This window comes from Camelus bactrianus, chromosome 8 (genome assembly GCF_048773025.1).
Source record: "Camelus bactrianus isolate YW-2024 breed Bactrian camel chromosome 8, ASM4877302v1, whole genome shotgun sequence".
Classification (NCBI taxonomy): Eukaryota; Metazoa; Chordata; class Mammalia; order Artiodactyla; family Camelidae; genus Camelus; species Camelus bactrianus.
In genome coordinates, this window is record NC_133546.1 from 18,569,888 (window position 1) to 18,589,955 (window position 20,068).

General features: G+C 36.3%; 1 protein-coding gene across 14 annotated transcripts in view; it reads right to left on the minus strand.

Annotated features, from left to right (window-relative positions):
- Positions 1 to 20,068, minus strand: part of UTRN (utrophin) — a 457,676-nt gene that overhangs the window by 138,273 nt on the left and 299,335 nt on the right. For all 14 annotated transcript variants that reach the window (XM_074368225.1, XM_010965836.3, XM_074368224.1 and 11 more), the window contains one exon: positions 11,786 to 11,958. In XM_074368225.1, coding sequence (XP_074224326.1) covers positions 11,786 to 11,958 — 173 coding nt within the window. The remainder of the gene's footprint in view (positions 1 to 11,785; positions 11,959 to 20,068) is intronic.

Genomic DNA, 20,068 nt, shown 5'->3' on the forward strand with positions numbered 1-20,068 from the left:
CGCTGTCTCTCAGACCCATCAGTAATTTGGACATCTGATCTACTTGAGCCTCTGTCTCAAAGCTAACAGCTCTGCTATAATTAATTCAAACCAATATTCCCCCATTTCTCACATTAGGTGGTACCCCCAGCAGTAGATATTCAACAATATCATAAGTCTTTATTTACAGTTCATAATATTTTTAGAAGAACCACTATATATCTCTGATCTCTAGTTCATCTCTATTCATAAAATAATGACCATGGTCTATCAGCCAATATTCTTGGCTTAAAAAAAAAAAAAAAAAAAAAAAAGAAAGTTCTGCATCTCTCTAAAACACCATGAACCTCCACTCAGTCACATACAGAAGGCCAACTATCCTGCAGTCTATTCACAGTTCCATTGTCAGTTGACTGATATAAAACAAACTATTCAAACTTTAAAATTCTATTTCTTATTTTAAAAGGTAGGTATAAAAACTTAAAAATTTATAAATACAGAAATAACTATCTTGTAATTCTTTGAGAATTGTATGATTAAAAATTTTATTGTATTCTCCTGCATTTGCAATCTTTTCTGTTCATTTTACAAGTGCTATGACTGGCCTCACTTTGCAAACTTGTGCTTTAACGAGATCCCGATTCTGTTTGAGGGCCAGCTTTTCTGTGTTCATATTGATTAATTTTAGACCAATACGTAATTACTTATCCTTGATAAACAATAATTTTACTTGGCACAGAACAGAACTGAATAATTTCAATTATATTAACTAAAAATTATTCCTTGCCAATTACAAACTATTTTGCCCTAAGCATATTTGACTGAGTTGTTACAATTTCTTTCCAGTATTTTAAAATCCAAAAACAAAAAAGAAAAGAAAATGACAGCTAGAAATCAGAAGTCCTTAGTCAATTAAGAAGTGCTTAAGTGCCTTTGTGTGCAAAACACCTATGCACACATCCTGACCTCTAATTTTAGATTATTTGATCCTGCATCTTCAATGTCTATAGTTTAATACTTTAATCAATAATTAAACCAGACATTACATTCCTTTGAAATCCAGTTACAAACTCATTGTACTCATTGTACTGAGGACCATGCAAATGACTTTAAATGCAATTAACTTTTTGACTGCACAGAAATAATGAAATCGCTCACTGAAATCTGTGACACCCAGCACCTGAAGAACTATTTCTAAGGGTGAAACAAAATACTTTTTAAAAGAGAAATACTGAAGTGACTTTGAAATTAAAAAGATAACATTGATCTATGTGCTTCTCTTCATCTTTCTTTTTCCATAGTAAAAAGCAAGCTGATCTGGCAGAATCTTTGCCTGGAAAAATCTGTTCTGGTTATTCTCCAATAGATTATAAATATGTGTTTAGTGGATTACTACCATATGCCCAAATAAATGCATGCTTCCGTAGTAGCCTTCAGTGTCCTAGCTCCAATTTAACTCTTTCATCTTTCAAGATGAAAGCCTTTTCTTGGGCAGTGGGTTGAATGCTTTGCAAAAAGAAACCTTACATTTGTGTTCGGTGTGGTTGTACTTTTTCAGTTTTACTTTAAACATTCTGAAGTTTACACTCCCCTTAATCCAGTCCCCAAGACTACAGACAACCTAGTCATCAATCATGTTTTCAGAATCTTCACATAAAACATTTCTTTATCTAACACACAGCTGTCGGCACTCACATTTTGGATAATTGACTTACTATCCTCTCACCTATTTCAGTTCCTTCTCTGGGTACCTAACATGTGCAAAGCAGAAGTTACTTTCATTGACTGCATTATCAGCCTGGGGTGATGTCTGCTACAGAAAATGCTTTACACAAGTTACTTCTTTTTAGGCTGAGTCATCCATTTTACAATTCTCTAAACATTCTAAAGTAACCAGTTACTTAAAAAAATAAAATATGAAAACCTGTTAGATAGTAAACACCCATAAAAATGGCACCTCATCATTTAAATGTAATAGAAAAAGAACTACGGAGAAAACTATGTATTAATATCTGTTTTAAATCACCAAAGGCTTCTTCCTTTCAATGTTTCTTCCAGAAAGTTTTTTATTCCAGCTCCCAATGTACAGATACAAAAAAAAAGGGGGGGGGGAGCAAACAGTGTAAGGAGGGGGCATTTATTGAAATAAAACATAGTTTGTCACTTTTTCAATATAAACAAATATTAATGGAACACTCACTCTGATATCAGGCACTACACTGTTTCAGAAATAGAAGGTTCTAGGTTCAAGTAAGGAGAAAGACAAGGAAACCCAATATACTCTGAGATAAGAAATCTCACAACTCTGTGGGGTAACTACAGCTCAGAGAAGGAACAAACGTGCTCAGGAAGCCAGGGTGAAAACTTGGAATCCACACTAAATCCTAAACTCTTCCCACTACATTGCTTTCACCATGGGCAGCATTTAAGAGAACAGACAGCTATATTTGTAGACAAGTAAAGATTACATTTGGAAAGTGGTAGGTCTGCCAAAGAATTTGATGACTCAGATTAAGAGGAGCAAAGATATACTATCCCCTATTGTGTAAGGAATGCACAGAATTAAATATCCACTTTGGCATTCTTACTATAAATAAACTTCTTTTTAGTTTATGATAAAACCCATAGATTATAAATTGAGTTACAATGAAAGAAAATACCTTTATTAGTACAAGAATAACCAGTAACATTAAAAGGGGATTATTCCTGCTCCCAGACAAGGGTATTAAGACTGACTAGGAGGAAAACAAAGTGGAGTCCTCAGAATTCAGTCTGTTCTGAAAAGCACACCAAAGCTGTGCTTCCAGTAGTATAGCCACCGGCAACATGTGGCTATTTCAATTTAAATTTTAAGTTCACTAAAATAAGTAAAATATCACATTCAAGTCATCAGTTGCACTAGTCGTAGTTCAACTGTTCAACATGCTACTTATGGTCAGTGGCCAATATACTGAACAGTGCAGATATAGAACATTTCCATCATTGCAGAAAGTTCTATCAAAAAGCACTGAGCTGGGGGGGAAGGAGACCCACAAAATCTTCCTCTAAGAGACTGGAGAAAAGAAAATTTTAGTAGTTTTACATATGGTTAGCAAAATCAACTAACTCAGGTTAAAAGAGGTATCAATGACATTGTAAAAGTGTGATAGCATTAGATGTAATGATGATGTTAAACATTAATCTTCTCTAAGGGCCTTTTAAAAGGTGCTCTGAATCTTTAAGAGGCTCGTAAAAGAAAGAGAAGATAGAATTTTATCTTTGAACTCTGTTTTCATTAGATTTGACAAGTTCACTGGCCTTTGAAACTATATGGTAATAAGAATCTATATTAAACATTATTAAGCTGATAAGTGGATATTTAATTAACATAACCCTAAATTATATAAATTTAACATAAAAGTTTAAGCCATGGCATTCACATTACTGAATTTATTAGTATATTTCCAATTCACATGTTCCCAGGAAGTAAAAACATTGTCAAAGTTCCTGAGAGCCTACCTTCTAGCTCGTTTCAAATCACTAGCTATCTTCTCTTCCATTGATCTAAGTAGAATATATACTTGTATGTACTGTGCTTTGATTGCAAAAGAATAACTGGCATGCTAGATTCCAGTATTTAAAAAGTCTAATCAAAGTTACTTGAAAATACTGCAAAATAATATTTAAAATATTAACCCAAGGTGTTGAGCCACATGTCATTATAGCTCCAATGACCACACCAAGGCCACAGAAGGTAATGGCAAGTATTTAGTGTAGGCACATGGAACGTTCAGTAAATGTTACCTGACACTATGATCTTTGGCAGATATTCTCTTTCCTAAAAATGACAATAATTTGCAGGAAATGCTCCCTGCCATGACAATATTGACTTTAGCACAATTTGAAATACAGAATGCACAGCAGAGACATCTACCTGATGGCCTTATTCTCAGAAAAGAATGAAGCAAGTCTGCATGCAGACAGAGAGATCTGGGAGAGGTTTTGGAAGCTAAAGAGGAATGGAAACCTTCAAAAGTTAGGAATCTGAATAGAAAATGATAGAATATGAATATGAAAGAAAATCATGCAGAATCACAACACCAATTCTAAGTAGAAACTGTTGGATCATAGCAGAAGATATGTTATCATTTTCTATGTCTAGTGCAACACCAGGAAGCCTGGAATTTAGAGCAGGAGATGAAGTGTGGTCATCAAAGGATCAGAGATTGGAAAAGCAGACAGGAAGTTCAAGACGGTGAGGAAATTTAAGGTCCTCACAGTACTGAAATGGCTTATGAAATCTATGCTGGGTAGAAGAGGCTGATTAAGTCTGAGAAGAGGAAGGGTTTAAGTAACTAAAGATTAGGAGAAGGATGGGTAGGTTTGAGAAGAAGAAGGAAAAATAAAAAGAAAGCTAGGAATTCCACAGCTGAAAATATTAGTGAATGTACATTTTTAAACAAGCTAGTTGGAATATTGCAGATAAATTATATATACAGAGTAAAACTTTAAAGTTAGAGGATAGTATAAAGATGGTCCTCTTCATAAAATCTGTAAATTTAATGTGAAGGAGACTTGTTTTACTGATGATGTTCTGAACAATTCTGATACTCTGCAGCAGAGGGCTCTTCTCTAACTAACATGGCAAAACCAATGGCGTTCAGACGTGCATGGCCAGGTGGGGTACAGTAAAATAAAATGCGTGCTCTGAAAACAATTTGCCTTTGGTCTCTTGCAGGGATGCCAAGATAACACGGGATGTTAACTGAGTCTCAGGCATGGCCAGATCAATGGGGCTTAGAAACAAAGCAGAGATAAAAGCATTTATAGATAAAGTAAAAAGAAACCGAGAAGTCAAACTATAAAACGTTATCAATACAGATAACACCAAGGATGATACCTAAGGAAAAGATGGAGAATAAAAAGGAAGTCAGATGCTCAAAATCAGTGAGTAAAGTAGAAGAGTGTCCCACGGATCAGAGGGAAGCAGGAATAAGATGGTGAGAGGGTAGAATAATGGATTTATTCACTTCTAAGGAGACACTGTTGAGAGATGTAGAAGCAATGCTTAAGAAATAGCAAAGAGGCTGCCAACTGTCCTTCTTATCCCCGGGTGCAGGGCTCCTGTGCAGCCAGTGTCTGCTGGCGCCCTACTGGGAGTTTATGGCTGGCATTCTAATTGTGTGGTTGTTAAACATTCAGAATATTTCCGCTGACTGCCAGGTGAGGAAAATGGGCAAAGTGAATTCTATTAAAGAGTGTTTTTAGTAAAACAGGCAATTAAGGGGACAGCCAACTTTCAATTATAGAGGAAAGTGGTGGGAGAGCTCACAGAAATATTAAAGACACAAGACAATTTGTCCACAATGGAAGCTAGGGCAAGGGTAGGCTGTACTTTAGAGGCATGAGAGGAAAGAACGGAGGAGCAGAAGTTCACAGTGTGCTTAGCAGGTATCATGTTCAGCACGGACAGAAGGGGGCAGGTGGCTGGGGGGTAGGTTACTCTGCATTTTTGTTAATGAGAACAATTCCCCCTCCAACTCCCTGGGAAGGGATTTTCACACTAAGTACATCCCTGGCCTCTTGACCACTCGTCACTCTCTCTGTTCCTGTAGAGGTGGAGTGAGGGATCTGATTTGTAAATCTGGGGAGTGACTGGATGCACTGAGCTCAGCCCACCTTTCCCTTTTGAGAACAGACCTGCAGAGACTAAGTTCTTTCCTACTCTTCCACATATGGTTTCCCACGTTGCCCAATTCTGCCTCCTTCTGGGGTTCGGTTAACAGCCCTGTTAGGCTCTCTAAGCTACTCCTCCAGCCTGGCCTCTGTCAGTAACGAACATGACGCTGTTATTCTTACTTGCCCATACTTTTCGTTTTGCATTTCCTCAGAATCCAGCCAGGAAAGAAGGCTGCTACTTGTCGGGGACCTTCTCAGAAATTCCCAATATTAGTGACTAAGAAAATGGGGTAGGGTTAACTGAAAAACTGTGTTCTACACTGGAATTTGACACAACATTGTAAAATGATTATAAATCAATAAAAAATGTTTAAAAAAAAAAGAAAATGGGGTAGGGAGAATTTCTATGTCTTTTGAACTAATTAGTGCCAAACAACAGTAATTCAATGAGAGTAATAATAATAATAATAATAATAATAATAATAATAATAAACAATTATTGAATGCTTATCATGTGCCTCTGGTTTAGGTACTTTATATAGGCTAATTATATCAACTATTCATGATCACTCTCTAAGAAGTTACTTTATTTTTTTTTTATATTTTATTTTATTTTAAGAGGGGAGGGAATTAGGTTTACCTATTTATTTTTAGAGGAGATACTGGGAATTAGGTTTACTTACTTATTTTATTTTTAGAGGAGGTACTGGGGATTGAACCTAAGACCTTGTGTATGCTAAGCATGCACTCTACCACTTGAGCTATACCCTCGCCCCGGAAGTTACTTTATTATCCCTCTTTTACACATGAGGAAGTACAAATCGGCTAAGTAACCTCCCACAGTTACAGAGTTGCCCAGAGACAAAGCCAGTGTTGGAACCCAGGCAGTCTAGCTCCAAAATATAACTCTATTAAGTGCATCCTGTACCACTCCTCTCCAAGGTGTGCTTCCTATATGAGGGCCCATTACTAAGAATAATAAACTATTTTATCTTTTTAAATTGAGAAATAATTGACATATAATACTAGTTTCAGATGTATAACATAGTGATTTGATGTATATATACTGCAAAATGATCACTTCAATAAGTCTAGTTAACATCCATCACCACATATAAATTTATATATATAGTATATATATTTTATAAATACCCAATAGTGAATATGTTAAAATAATTGTTTTGCCCATTTTTGAACTTAAAAGTGAAGAATATAACATTCATTTCTTTAAACATATTTAATCTATTTGAAAGCAGAGACAAGTTAATAAAGATATGTGGTCCTCCAGTTATAAACTTATGATACTGTTATGTACAGTAATATAGTTACAGCAGTATGTTCTCTCTTCCCTTCCTTTCATTGCAGGATAACTTGAGAAAATGAGACTTGGTTTCTATTTCTTGAGAAAATGGACATAATTCTATTTCCACTCCGCACTCCCTGCTCTGACTCTCAGTCTTCTGCAATCAGATTTTTGCCTCAACCAAAAAACAGCCCTGGCAAGAAGTCCCCCAAAGCCCTTCTAACTGCTCCTGGACTTGGCAGCCCTGATCTTCTCCACTCCTTCAGGCAGCCAACACTATTAACTGTGCCCTTGGCTCCTGACAACACTGTTCTGGTCCTCCTCTCTCCTCAAGAGCAGTCACTTCTCAGGTTCCTTTGCTGGTCTCCCTTCCTTCACCTATTCTTCATGTGTTACGGTTTCTGGATTCTCTGCTCTATCCTCTTCTAATTTTTCCCCCTCTTGCCTACTCACAATTCTCACCTGCCACCTCTACCTGGATACCCCCATCTCACCATCTATCTGGCCTACAGCTCTCTTTTGAAAAGGAGATACCTGTCCAGTGGCTACTGGTTACTTGTTTCTGGATGTCTCACCAGTGCCTCAACAATGTGAACTAAGTATCTATTCAGTCTCTCTTCCCCTTCCTAGATACTGAAAGGGTTGGTTTGTTTGTTCATTTATTACTGAAGTATAGCTGACTTACAATATTATTAGTTTCAGGTGGACAACATAGTAGTTCAATATTATTATTGATTACACTCATAAAAAGTTATTATAAAATATTGGCTTTATTCCCTGTTCTGTACATTGCATCATTGTAACTTATTTATTTTATACCTAGTAGTTTGTACCTCTTAATTCCCTTTACCTATTTTACTCCTTCCCCCAACCCTACTCCCCTCTGGTAACCACTAATTTGTTCTCTGTATGTACGAGTCTGCTTCTGGTTTTTTGGTTCATTTAAAAAAATTTTCTAGATTCCACTTATAAGTGAAAATATACAGTATTTGTCTTGTTACAGTGAATATAACATCCTCCAGGTCCAACCATGTTATCACAAATGGTAAAATTTCATTCTTTTTTAAGTAACATTCCATTGTGCGCTTGCGCGTACATGCGCGCGCACACACATATATGCACACACACACCACACACATACATATCATCTTCTTTATCCATTCAACCGTTGATAGACATGTAGCTCATTTCCATATAATGGCTCCTGTAAATAATGTTACTATGAACATAAGGGGTGCATGTATCATTCCGAATTAGTGTTTTCATTTTCTTTGGATCAATATCTAAAGCTACAGTAATCAAAATAGTATGGTACTGGCACAAAAACAGGCACACAGACCAATGGAATAGAACAGAGAGCCCAGAAATAAACCCATGCACATATGCTCAATTAATCTACAACAAAACAGGCAAGACTATACAAAGGGGAAATGGTCTCTTCAATAAGCGGTGTTGGGAAAACTGGACAGCTAGATGTGAAATAATGAAACTAGACCATTTTCTCATGCCATATACAAAAACAAACTCAACATGGATTAAAGACTTAAATGTAAGACCTGAGACCATAAAACTCCTAGGAGAAAGCATCTATACATTCCATTGGTTTTAGCAATATTTTTTTTTGGATTTGTCTCTTTAGGCAAAAGCAACAAAAACAAAAATAAACAAATGGGGCCACATCAAATTGAAAAGCTTTTGCACAGAGAAAGAAATCATCAACAAAATGAAAAGGCAACCTACTAAATGGGAAAAGAGATTTGAAAGTGATATGTCTGATAAGGAGTTAATATCCAAAACACAGAAAGAATTCATACAACTCAATATAAAAGCAAACAATCTGATTAAAAAATGAGCAGAGGACCTGAATAGGCATTTTTCCAAAGAAGATATACAGGTGGCTAATAGGCACATGAAAAGATGCTCAACATCACTAATCATCAGGGATATGCAATCAAAACCATAATGAGGTATCACTTCATACCTGTCCATGGCTATAGTCACAAAGACAAGAAATGGAAGTGGGGGTATAGGGCAGTGGTAGAGCACATGCTTAGCATGCATGAGGTCCTGGGTTCAATCCGCAGTACCTCCATTAAATTTTTTTTAAAAAATAAAGGCAAAAATAAGTATTGGTGAGAGTGTGGAGAAAAAGAAGTCCTCCTGCACTGTTGGTGGGAATGTAAATTGGTGCAATCACTATGGAAAACAGTGTAACCATACTTCACAAAATTAAAAATAGAACTACCATATAATCCAGCAATTCCACTCCTGGGTATTTATCTGAAAGGTTTTCTCAACAGCTCTCCTTGTCTTCAGAATTTTGGTCATTTAATAATGCATCTTCCACAGTTGTGTGGAAGAGACGTTTCCAAAGCTTAAATCTAATCACGTTATCTAAATGCTTTCAGATTGCATCACCAGTGGAATGGAGCATGGTGCACACAGGCGTTTTGTGATTTGTGTCCTACCTCTCTCTTCATCTTTTTCTCTACTTACTATCTTTCCCTGCTACATCATCAGCAATTTCTATTCTCAGCCAGACTGAACTTCTAAACTGTTTAGTGAAAACACACTGTTGTTCCCAGACTCCTGATTAGATGTCCCTCTCCAGTCCTCACCCAGTCTATCTGGGGACAACTATACATCCTTCAAGGCTCAACTTAGTAATCATCTCTTTTATGAAGCCTTTGATGTGCATCTGAAGTGAAAGTAACCACTTCCTCCTTTGGACCCATCTTAACCCGAACAGAACTGTGTTCTGCCCTAGAGGAAAGGACCATATCTTATTTATGATTAGGAATGCCTTAAACTTAGAATATCTCACGAAATGCTTGAAAAAATGCTTGAATCTGCAGAGATGGGGAATGAGGCTAAAAATTATTTTAATTCAACATCACATTAATAACACATTTTCCTGGAACATACGGTTTGTCTTGACGCAGAAGTCTGTTGGCAAAGCTTATTCTCCCATCTTCTAAAAAATAACAGTATTTATCAGATAATATTCCAACTGTAATTTATGAGTTCTTTCTTTCCAGGTTAGGAAAAAAAGTGACTTGATAGGCTTAGTCAATAACATCTATGAACGGCCAAAGATTTTTTTCATCTGGAGCTTTCCATTTGGAATGATCTGTCTATGAGGCAAGCCTTCGTTAAATTCTCCTTCCTGAAGAACTCATCCCCCAAACTCTCAAAATCCAGCACCACGTGTATAATCTTTACCGGGCCAGCTCTATGGCTTTTAGCTTGTTAGACATTGGTTTTGCCAGCACCTCAGTGAATGTTTTTCACTAGTTAACACTTTAAATCTTTTTATTTATTTATATTTATGGGGAACAGAAAGGTGAAATCCAGTGGGATCTGGCCAGTTGAAAATTCAATTTTAAGCAAGTATAAGTATATTCTCTCACTGTACCATACTCCTTAATTTTCCTCTCTTATTAAAAAAGAGTAGCTGGTTGATGCTTACATTATTTCCACCAGAATCTTTACATAGAGGCTTCCACAGTCATTCTACATTACCCCCTTTCTTTAAGTGTGAAAAGAAGTGCAAATCTCCTTTTATGAGCCCCAGAAGAACAAAAATCTTTCAGGATTATCTCTGCAGAAAGAAAAAATTTTAAAAAATTCATTCACAATGAATAAATAATCACTGAAGACGTTTGCACTCCATGGAGCACTTCTGTGAAATCCAAACACCAGTTGAAGCAGATCTGCTGAGTCCCTTTACGTAGGGAAAAATAAACTAAAGGCTATATTAGACAGGCTTATTAAGTAGATTAAGGGACTGTCAGATTATCCCAGTCAATCTTCACGGCAATCATGTGGGTTAAATATTTATATTTTCATTTCTCAAAAGAGAAAACCAAGGCTCAAAGAGACCAAATGACTTGCCCAAGATCAGTAAGTAAATAGTAAAGTCAGAGTCAAATTCACAATCACTTGGTTTAAGGTTGTACATTTTTCAGTATATCATACAATTTTTGAACTTTAAAATTTAAGAAATGACCCAGGTGCTAGAGCTAGGTCTTTCTACCAACATTTTTCTTTTAGCGCTTTGCTTAACAACATGTTCTCAGTCAGTTTCCACTAAACTTATACCCAGTTAGGTGCTGTCCGCCATCTAGTAAATTTAACTCTAAAATGTTTTAAACTCCCAATAATAATTGTCACAATAGCTCTTTTTTCAAGGTCCTTTCTTAGCATTCTGGTCCTCAAATTCATCCTTATTTAACTTTACTTTCTCCAAATGGAGATGTGAAATCATCAGTGTTCCATTTTAGTGTCCATAAGTGATACTTAATTTCTTAAAGTACATCTTCAAATTGGACTTACAAATAGCATGATGAAGAAAAACACGTTTATTGCAAGAGTCAAAAAGATCTGGATTCAAATCCTGGTGTGGTACTTGTTGGCTCAACACCTTGTCAAATTCTTTATATTCATTAAAACTCAGTTGCCTCATGTAAAAAAGGATTTTACTATTCATTTCACTAGGATTTTCTGAATACTAAATAAAGCAATGTTTGTAAAGATCCTAATACAGTACTTGGTCAATGTAAACAACAATTAGCAGGTACTGGTAATGTTATTGATAACACTGATATCATTATTATTAGGTTTAAAATATGATATGCAAATGTGCGAATAGTCAGGAACAGTTGGCAGAGGGCACTGGATGTAAATGGAGATAAAACTAACTTAAAAAAATAGGCTTTGCATTTAAATCTTAAACCATTTCTGAAAAAGTAGCATGGTAGTAAGGCTCCCTGTTCTTGTCCTGATATACAAAAATCATAAGCCCCCCACCCCCATTATTTTTATTCTGATACTGACAATGCTGACCTGATGCTGGCAGACTTTGCTTTTAAGTCGTTCCATCTTTGGTTCATATCGTCCAGTCGATGCTGAAGCATAGTGGCCTCTTCAGAATTTCCCAAAGCTTTTACCATCTTCTGCCTGTTTCCATCAATGCTTTTAAATATGTCATTGTGGGCATCAATTTCTGCCTGGATGTCCTAAAGAGAAAAAGGCAAAGAGATAATGAAAATGTAAGATGTTGCCATCAACGTTACCAAACACAGCTTTATTTTTTGATATCCCACAGGTGAGTTTTTAAAAAGCAAAACAGTTAATTTCACCTTACATGATAACAAATTTTAAATGTTTTCACAATTCCTACATTGAATATAATAGTTTTCAAATCCTTAAGACGCTGATTTCCCCCATTCTTAAAAACAGAATGTGTTATAAATTTCATGTATCAGCTAGTTAGATATTCAAATTCAATGACAAATATTTGAAATTTTATACAATTATTGTTGCCAAATCACTGAACTTCGCATGAATTAATTTCCAAACAAATTCCTTCTCCCCTTTCCACATAAGCAAAACTTCCCTCAAAATAAGAAGTTTTATAGAAGTCACCGAGATATTACATAATTTTAATGTTTTTTATATTTAGATGAACTTACTAATAGTTCGCTCTTTCAATCTAATAAAATTTATTTCTAAAATTTAAAAAAGTATTTTCATAAAAATGTTTATCCTCATTAAGAAATAAAAAATGACAAAATAATATTCCTCCTATTAAAAGGGAAAATATTTTGTTCATTTTTATAAAGTAAATTTGTATATAGTTTAAGTAAAATAAGAATCTTTATAAATTAGTAATAAAAATTTGTTCAGACTTTGAGGAAGCATTTTGACAGTTTGTATCAAAGGCCTTAAAACTGTTGAAATAACCTATCCTAGGAAGATTTATGTATAAACACATTTATCATATTGTTGATTGTTTTTAAAGTAAAAGCTATCATAATCCATTAATGCTAATATATTAATAAGTTTTAAATTGGAGGATATAAAACTATATATTATGATACGCTAATTTTTAAAGGAAGTGTTTAAATTAGCATAGGTATTTGTAAATCACTGCACACACAAATTAAAAGACTATAAGAAATAAATCAAGCGTGTGATCTCTGTATAAGAGGATTAAAGGTGATTTTAGTTTTATTCTTTATACTTCTCTGAGTTTCCAACCTTCTATAAAGAAGAGTCTCTTTTTGTAATTAAATATAACACATTTAAATTTTGAAATACAGAGGATCTTATCAGTTGTATTTTAATATTATCTCATTATAAGGTTGTCAACACAATTTTCTGCATTAACTTGGCAATCATCTTTTCTTCATGAGTAAATGGGACGTGTAGCTAACTCTAACTCTAGCATGACAGCCATTACCATCCAACAACCAAGTATGAACTTACAAACAGAAAAACAGACACCAGAGGGAGCCGTGAAGATGTAGGGTGAGTCCCCATGGCATTAACTGGTAATGCACATTAAGGCAACATAGATCAGAAATAAAAATTATGTTTCAGGTAATGAATCTGAATTAGTAAAAGGAGAGCAAACTCCTAAATAATATAGTTTTGTTAAACTTCTCATCAGTTTTGTTAATCTAGAATTCACTCCTGATAAGCAATCCATGTATCCCACCAAGAACCAAGGCTTCGGGCCAGCATCAAAGTGATTGTTCTTCAAGCATCTACAGACCTACTGGTAAAAAAAAAAGTATCACTTACAGGAGGTTAGGGGAAGAACTGCTGTATTGTAACTTTTGGGAAGATTTGTGACATCTAACATGACATTAATAGGGTCATATTTGAGAAGTGGGAGAGGTGGACACAAAGTTTGATGGACAGCTTCTGCAAAATTTATGCTCCAAATTTGCAAGCCGAGCAATCCCTGGGTTATCTGACCCTGACGACAAAGCCAGATCAGGTCTCCCCGCAAAGTACAATTTTTATTTTAGAGTTAACCCCTGAACAAAACTCTGAGCTTATGGACTCTTCTGCATTTTACTAGCACCCCAATCCCAGAGAGCGCAGAGCAGACACTGATTGCGGAGCAGGGAAAACAGAGCCAGATACTGATTCAAAGTTCTCAAGTTGGGCAACATTATGTATGCAAATGGCAATCTAGTTATAATCTTAGCTTGGGGTGTTTCAAATAGAAATTCTCAGCAGAAAAGAAAAAGAAAAGGAAAGTTCTGCTGAAATAGTTCTTTGATACCATCTCTTGACAACATAGTCTTATCACTTAGAATAGAACTGTTCTATTTTTGTGTCCTGAAATGCATTTTAAGACATCTAAAGAGATACATTAAAAGATCAACAGTTTTAAACTTGGGTTGTAAATATGTGTGCTAGTCATCTTTCTCAAGAAGCTCAACAACAGAGAAAGCAAAGCCTCTCTTTGCTCTGTGTTGCCAAGGAGAATCTGGCCTCAGATTTCCTGCATAGGTTTCTAAACATTATCATCAGTGGACCACACCCAAAATCACCAGGAAACTTTAAACCACAACTTCCTGAAGTAGCCTGACTTATTTGCTTCCTTTCATATGCAAGACACACAGAAAGACAGAAGCACATTAAGATTCATAAATAGCTTTCTCAGTTTCAGGAGAGCATTCCACCACACTAGGAAATTTGGACACCAAAAGCAAGAAGCAAATTTGGCTCTTCACATCAGATCAGGTGATGTCTTTTGCAGTCCGGCCACAATGACAAATAGAGTGAAACAGAGCTACATCACTGGCCCAGTTCATGATTATAAATATTTCTATGAAGTTTTGGTTAGAAGTACCACCAGTGAATTTTTTTCATGTTGGAATTTAAGTTTCAATATATGGAAAACCTTCCACACATGAGCCTCATAAAAAGTTAGGAAGAAAATCAACCACCAGAAAATGACCGAAGAAAAGGAAATCAGAATATATTATTTTTTTATTTAACACTTGGCAGCATATTTATTTGGCCAAATATAGAAAGAGCTCCTAAAGACAGAAAATCATCATAATATTTCTTCTGCGTCCTTCAGAGTCTCTGCTACACAGATTAACCCTAATGAAAACTAGACACAGATAGATGACAGATAGAGAGAGATACAAATGCATGAAAAAATGCATAAATAAGTTCATCTTGACTGACTGGCATATTAGCCACTGAAGTGCCAGGAAAAATCAGAGAAATAACTGGAAGGAAATGTAGTAATCATTTTGTTTTAATCTCTTCATTTTAAAAATGTAACATGGAAAACCTAAAATTATTTACAAGACTGCACTGCAAAGCCTCGAATAAGCTTTTCACTGGAAATGTAGAATTACACGCAGTTAATGAATCATGCTCCTTCACAGATCACTGTGCAATGATGCACTGGTTTTAAAGTCAAGATGCCAGCATGGGAGGCTGTCAGATCATGACCCTGATGTAACATCAAATGCTAAAATAAATTAAAGTTCTGTGAAAGAGGGTTTACTCTCACTGCACAGCTGGGAGACTTGCCCTACTAATGCTTACCTCTGTCACCTGAAAGCCTTTCTAACCATTAAATAAACATTCAAACACAAAATGGTTATTGATAATTAGTTGTGGGAATGTAATCCATCTAGAAGCACAAAGCAATGCTCTTCCAAGCATTTAACATAAGCCAGTCATGTGCACAGAGGGGCCATAGCAAGGTATTCAAGCCGTTAAACTAACATTTGAAAACAGACGAGAAGAAATATTTTCAGGATTCACTTGAAAGCTTTGAAATGTACCTTCAAATAATGTAAGCATATTGTAGAAGGTTAAGGAAAGTTAGAGGTCAGAATAAGAGGACTACATATTTCTCCAAATAAAACACCATCAAAAGCCTAAGGTGCACACTTTGGGAAGAACCTTGCAGAAGTTCACAGAGGTTCACAGATCAACAATTAGTCTTTTTTATACAATACCCACTACCCAGGTCAAAATAAACTTCACAAATAAAGGAAAACATTTATTTATTTACTTAGTTAATAATTGATATTTTAATATCAGTTTTGCCCTAATTGGACATTTCTTTAATGATGTAACCCATAGAGGTATCATATGCAAATACCTTATAATGTATATCACATACATTTTATTTCTTTATAATGTTTCTACAATCAAGTAGTAGCTGTAACTATGTAATCAAAAATATTTCCTTAGATTATAATAAGCAGAACTGTCTGAACCCTCTGATAGGAAACAGATTTAGAATAGTTCCATTAGGAAGTCTTCAACAACTAAAAGATCCATCCTCTTTGGGCCTTGCTGACATAACTGTGGTTTATTTTTGCAGGGCCTATTTACCTAACCCTACACAGCCAGAGCAATGTTTTCTCTTAAGGAGTCCTGACCTCTTCTCTGAAGGTGAAGAAGTGAGGTTAGCAACGACTTCCCAGCTGTATCCCAAGGCTCAGGCTAAATCAACACAGTGAACCATTAAGGAAAAGGAAATCCACTGTTCCTTTCAAAAGTAGGACCAGTTTAGGATCAGTTCTCAGGAGCTCAGAAGGATCACTGTCAGAGTTTCAGGTTTTGAAAATGAGGGGTCATAACCTTCTAACAAACTAGTCAGGTATTACCTAAGAAAATTATACAACTAAGTGATACCATCAAAGTCATTATTTGCTATGTAAATATGCTTTGAGACAGTTTGTGAGACTTCTGGGAAAGTGAGTAATTACAATTAATCAGTCAATTAATTGCAGTAATTAATTACTACAATTAATTGACTGATGTCAACAAATCATTCAATTAATTATAAACTACCTCTCCTTTCAACAACGAATCTCATTTTTAACCACTCTACTAATAATTATGGAATCATATTTTGAAAAACAAAAGAAAGTGGTGTCACCTGATCTACAGCAACATTTATAAAGTAGGAAATCAATGCCAGTAATGTTCTGCTCCCATTATCTGGGATATAAACATACGTTAGACAACAGAGTAGAAAAAATGTTAAATTACTAAGTAGAACAAATTTACAATTAACTGCACTTCCAAGATAATTTGAACAAACTAACTTGAAATGATATCAATCAACAAATTACATTTTAAATTCCAACATAGCAAACACTGTTATTAGGAAAAATATTCTTCACAACAACAACAAAAAAATGTTCCAAATCCTCGACTCTATACCAATTGCTACTTAAACACACTAAAATCCTAGTGAATTAAAATACAGTGGCTTTCCTTCTGAGGTGCACTTTATATAAGCAGGTTTGATCTGCACATGAACACAAGTTTCTTAAGAACAGATATTTTAAAATGTTTCCATGTGATCAAACTATTGCCCCACCTTAATTCCCCAAATCAGATTGTATAACTGAAATTGAACAGGCCTGAAAACCCAGTCAAAGGTTTTTGTATTTTAAGTGTTTTAAACTACAGTCCTGGGGCATCCAACTCTTCAACTCCTGACCTGTGTAAAAGCAGTTCCTATGGCCCAGAAAGCTCTCAGTTTCTTCCCACAACACACACCCACCCACATACCCACACACCAGCACACAATCTCTGTTTCTTCCTTAATCTTAAAGCCATCTTTTAAGTCCCAGCTTAAATGTAATTTCCCCAGGAAAATCTTCAATGCACTCAGATTAGATTCTATCTGCCTGTTACTCCAACAGCTCCCTCTACTTATGATAATTCACACACTCAGAGAATACAGACTTGTTTAAGGTCTGTATTCTCCTACTCAGCCGTAAATTCAAAGAGGGGAGGTCGACTCTGTTATCCACCCAACCCTTGAACTCAGCCAAGTCTGGTATATACTGTGCCCTTCATAAATACTTACTAAATATTGAAGAACTGAGTAGACTTTGAAATTGGAAGTTTACTGCGTCTTACAAATTGAACAGCAAAATACAGGCTCTGATTAATTTTAAATATTGATCATCCTAAAAGAGGTCAATGTCATAAAGGAAATTTAGCATTGAGTGGTTTTGCTCTGTGTCGTCACTATGGGAAGTATCTTTCCCAAAGGATTCACCAAGAACGGTACTACACAGACTCAGACACACACACACACACACACACACCCTTAGAGAACTGCCATTATCATTAATCATCTAGCAGCAGAACCGCATAAGTTAATAAAAAGCAACAGTCACTCAAAATGTCACCAAGCTAAAACAATCCCTTACTTCCTCCTCTGTGACTACTAAATAAATGGAACACACAGTACACAGTACAGATGGCTCAAGTATGACAGTATATTCACAAACACTGAGGCCATCAGATACTTCCTTCAGGAGGTACTTTCAAGGAGAAAATTCATTAAAGTCAAGGTAGCAATAAAACCAGCCCATAGGTTGGATTTCAGAAAGGTGCTCTGGTGGATCAGCCTTCTGTGTCCCGTCAACTGCTGAGTCTGAACCAGGTATACGGTCACCCTGGTCACAACTGCTCACCCCTCATCACCTGACTAGGTGATGCGGACCTGCTTGCTGGCAGGCACATCTTGCCACAAGGTCATCCTCCCCTGGTGAGAAGCTCCAGTTCCAGTCTCCTCTTTCAGACCACATTGGGGCACCTGTGGTTCTCTCCCAGTGGAGTTTCCTGATCTTTGGTGAGCTGTCACCTTGAGGAAACAGTAGAGAATGCTTCCTACCTCCTGGACCCCTAGGAACTCCGAGTCCCAGATGCAATTTGCCCATCCAGCTTATTCTGGAAAACCACCATCCTGGCATCACGCATTTTGGGACCAGATAACCAAACTACAGATCTCAACTGTGGGCCAAACATTCATGTATGAACAGATACACAGTATCAGTCACAAAATCACGAGATTTCTTTAAAATTAAAAAATATCAACCAGATATCCTCTTTCAATTTACCCCACAAACACACTGCTGTCTGGAAGTTACGCTGAAGATCTGCTGTCATCTGGAAATTTCAGTGACCTGATCAGTCTGTACCTTTCCAGATTAACCACCATTGGAAGACCCACCACTACCCCAACCTTGTGCTCGAGTTTTCTTAAAGTCTGAAATGGTTTCAGGAACTGAGCAAAATACTTCTTTGCTATGGTAACCTAACATCAGCCTGAACTATTACAATTACTGATAAGAAAACTGCGAAGCCACTAAGCTTAGTGTTTTCTCCAGAAGCGAATCACTAACATTGAGGAAAAGAGACTGTTACTCAGCTTCTGAAGGTATCATGTGCCTTTTGCCTGAGAGCGGTAAGCCTTGGTCTTTCCCTAGAAATGGCATTCTTCCTCTCCAAGTTGCAGGAAGGTAGTCGTACTTGAGAGGTGTTAAGTAGTGGTACCTTTCCATAATACATTCCTGGCAATGAATCCACGTAGCATAGGCTAAATATATGAGCCAGCTTTTGTGAAAATACACAAAGGGTTTTTTAGAAAGACTCAAGTTGGAGAAAAATACATCCATGTATGACAACTTCCTACAAACGAAATATGGCAGAGATTAACTTTCACATAGGTTTTTATAAAAGCATCTAACACAAAAATAAACGTATCTGGAAAACTACAGACTATGAATCGCAGCAAGATTGTTGCTTTGAATTTGCTTTGTCCTCCCCACAAAAAAAAAAATTCCCAATTAGGCCTTTGACAGGATTAAGCCTGTAGACTTTTACTGTCAGTTCAACCACTAAAAGAAAAATATGAAATGTGCAGATACTAAGGTTTAGGAGTTAAAGGAGGAAACATACTAATATAACCAGAACTTGTAGCTCTGTCGATGAAGTGGCCAAAAGGCTGAAGCAGGTTACTAGCCTCTGGTATCTGACCTGGGCTTTAAAGACTAATGGCAGCAATTACAATATAAAAGTCTAGCTATTGCCCACAATTACTGCCTCTCAGGGGGTCTTAGTAATGAATTATTCATGTAACATATGCCCTATACCTTTTTAGGAAGAAACAGACAAATCTATACAAACCAAGCTAAAAGATCTCTTTATGGTCATAAAGTTTGTCACCTGCTGTTACCAGCTGCCATAAAAAAAGTATTCTCTCTCTCCTCCACCCCTTCTGAATGGTGAGCAAGTTGAACCAGGAACTATCTTTTACCCTCAGGAATGCAGGTGCTTAATAACGTATTAAAGGGAGAGGTCAGAATGAGCCCTGTGGTACAATCCTTAGACTACAGTTGGGGTGCAGGGAGAGAAGAGGGGAGGAGGGAGCATTAAACCAGGAGAAGCTGAATTCTTCTCTCTCCATCCTCTTCCTGCTACATGGTTTCTGCCATCAGGAGGCACGCAATGACTCCAATTGTTTTGGAAAAGCTTTCAAACTTTTTA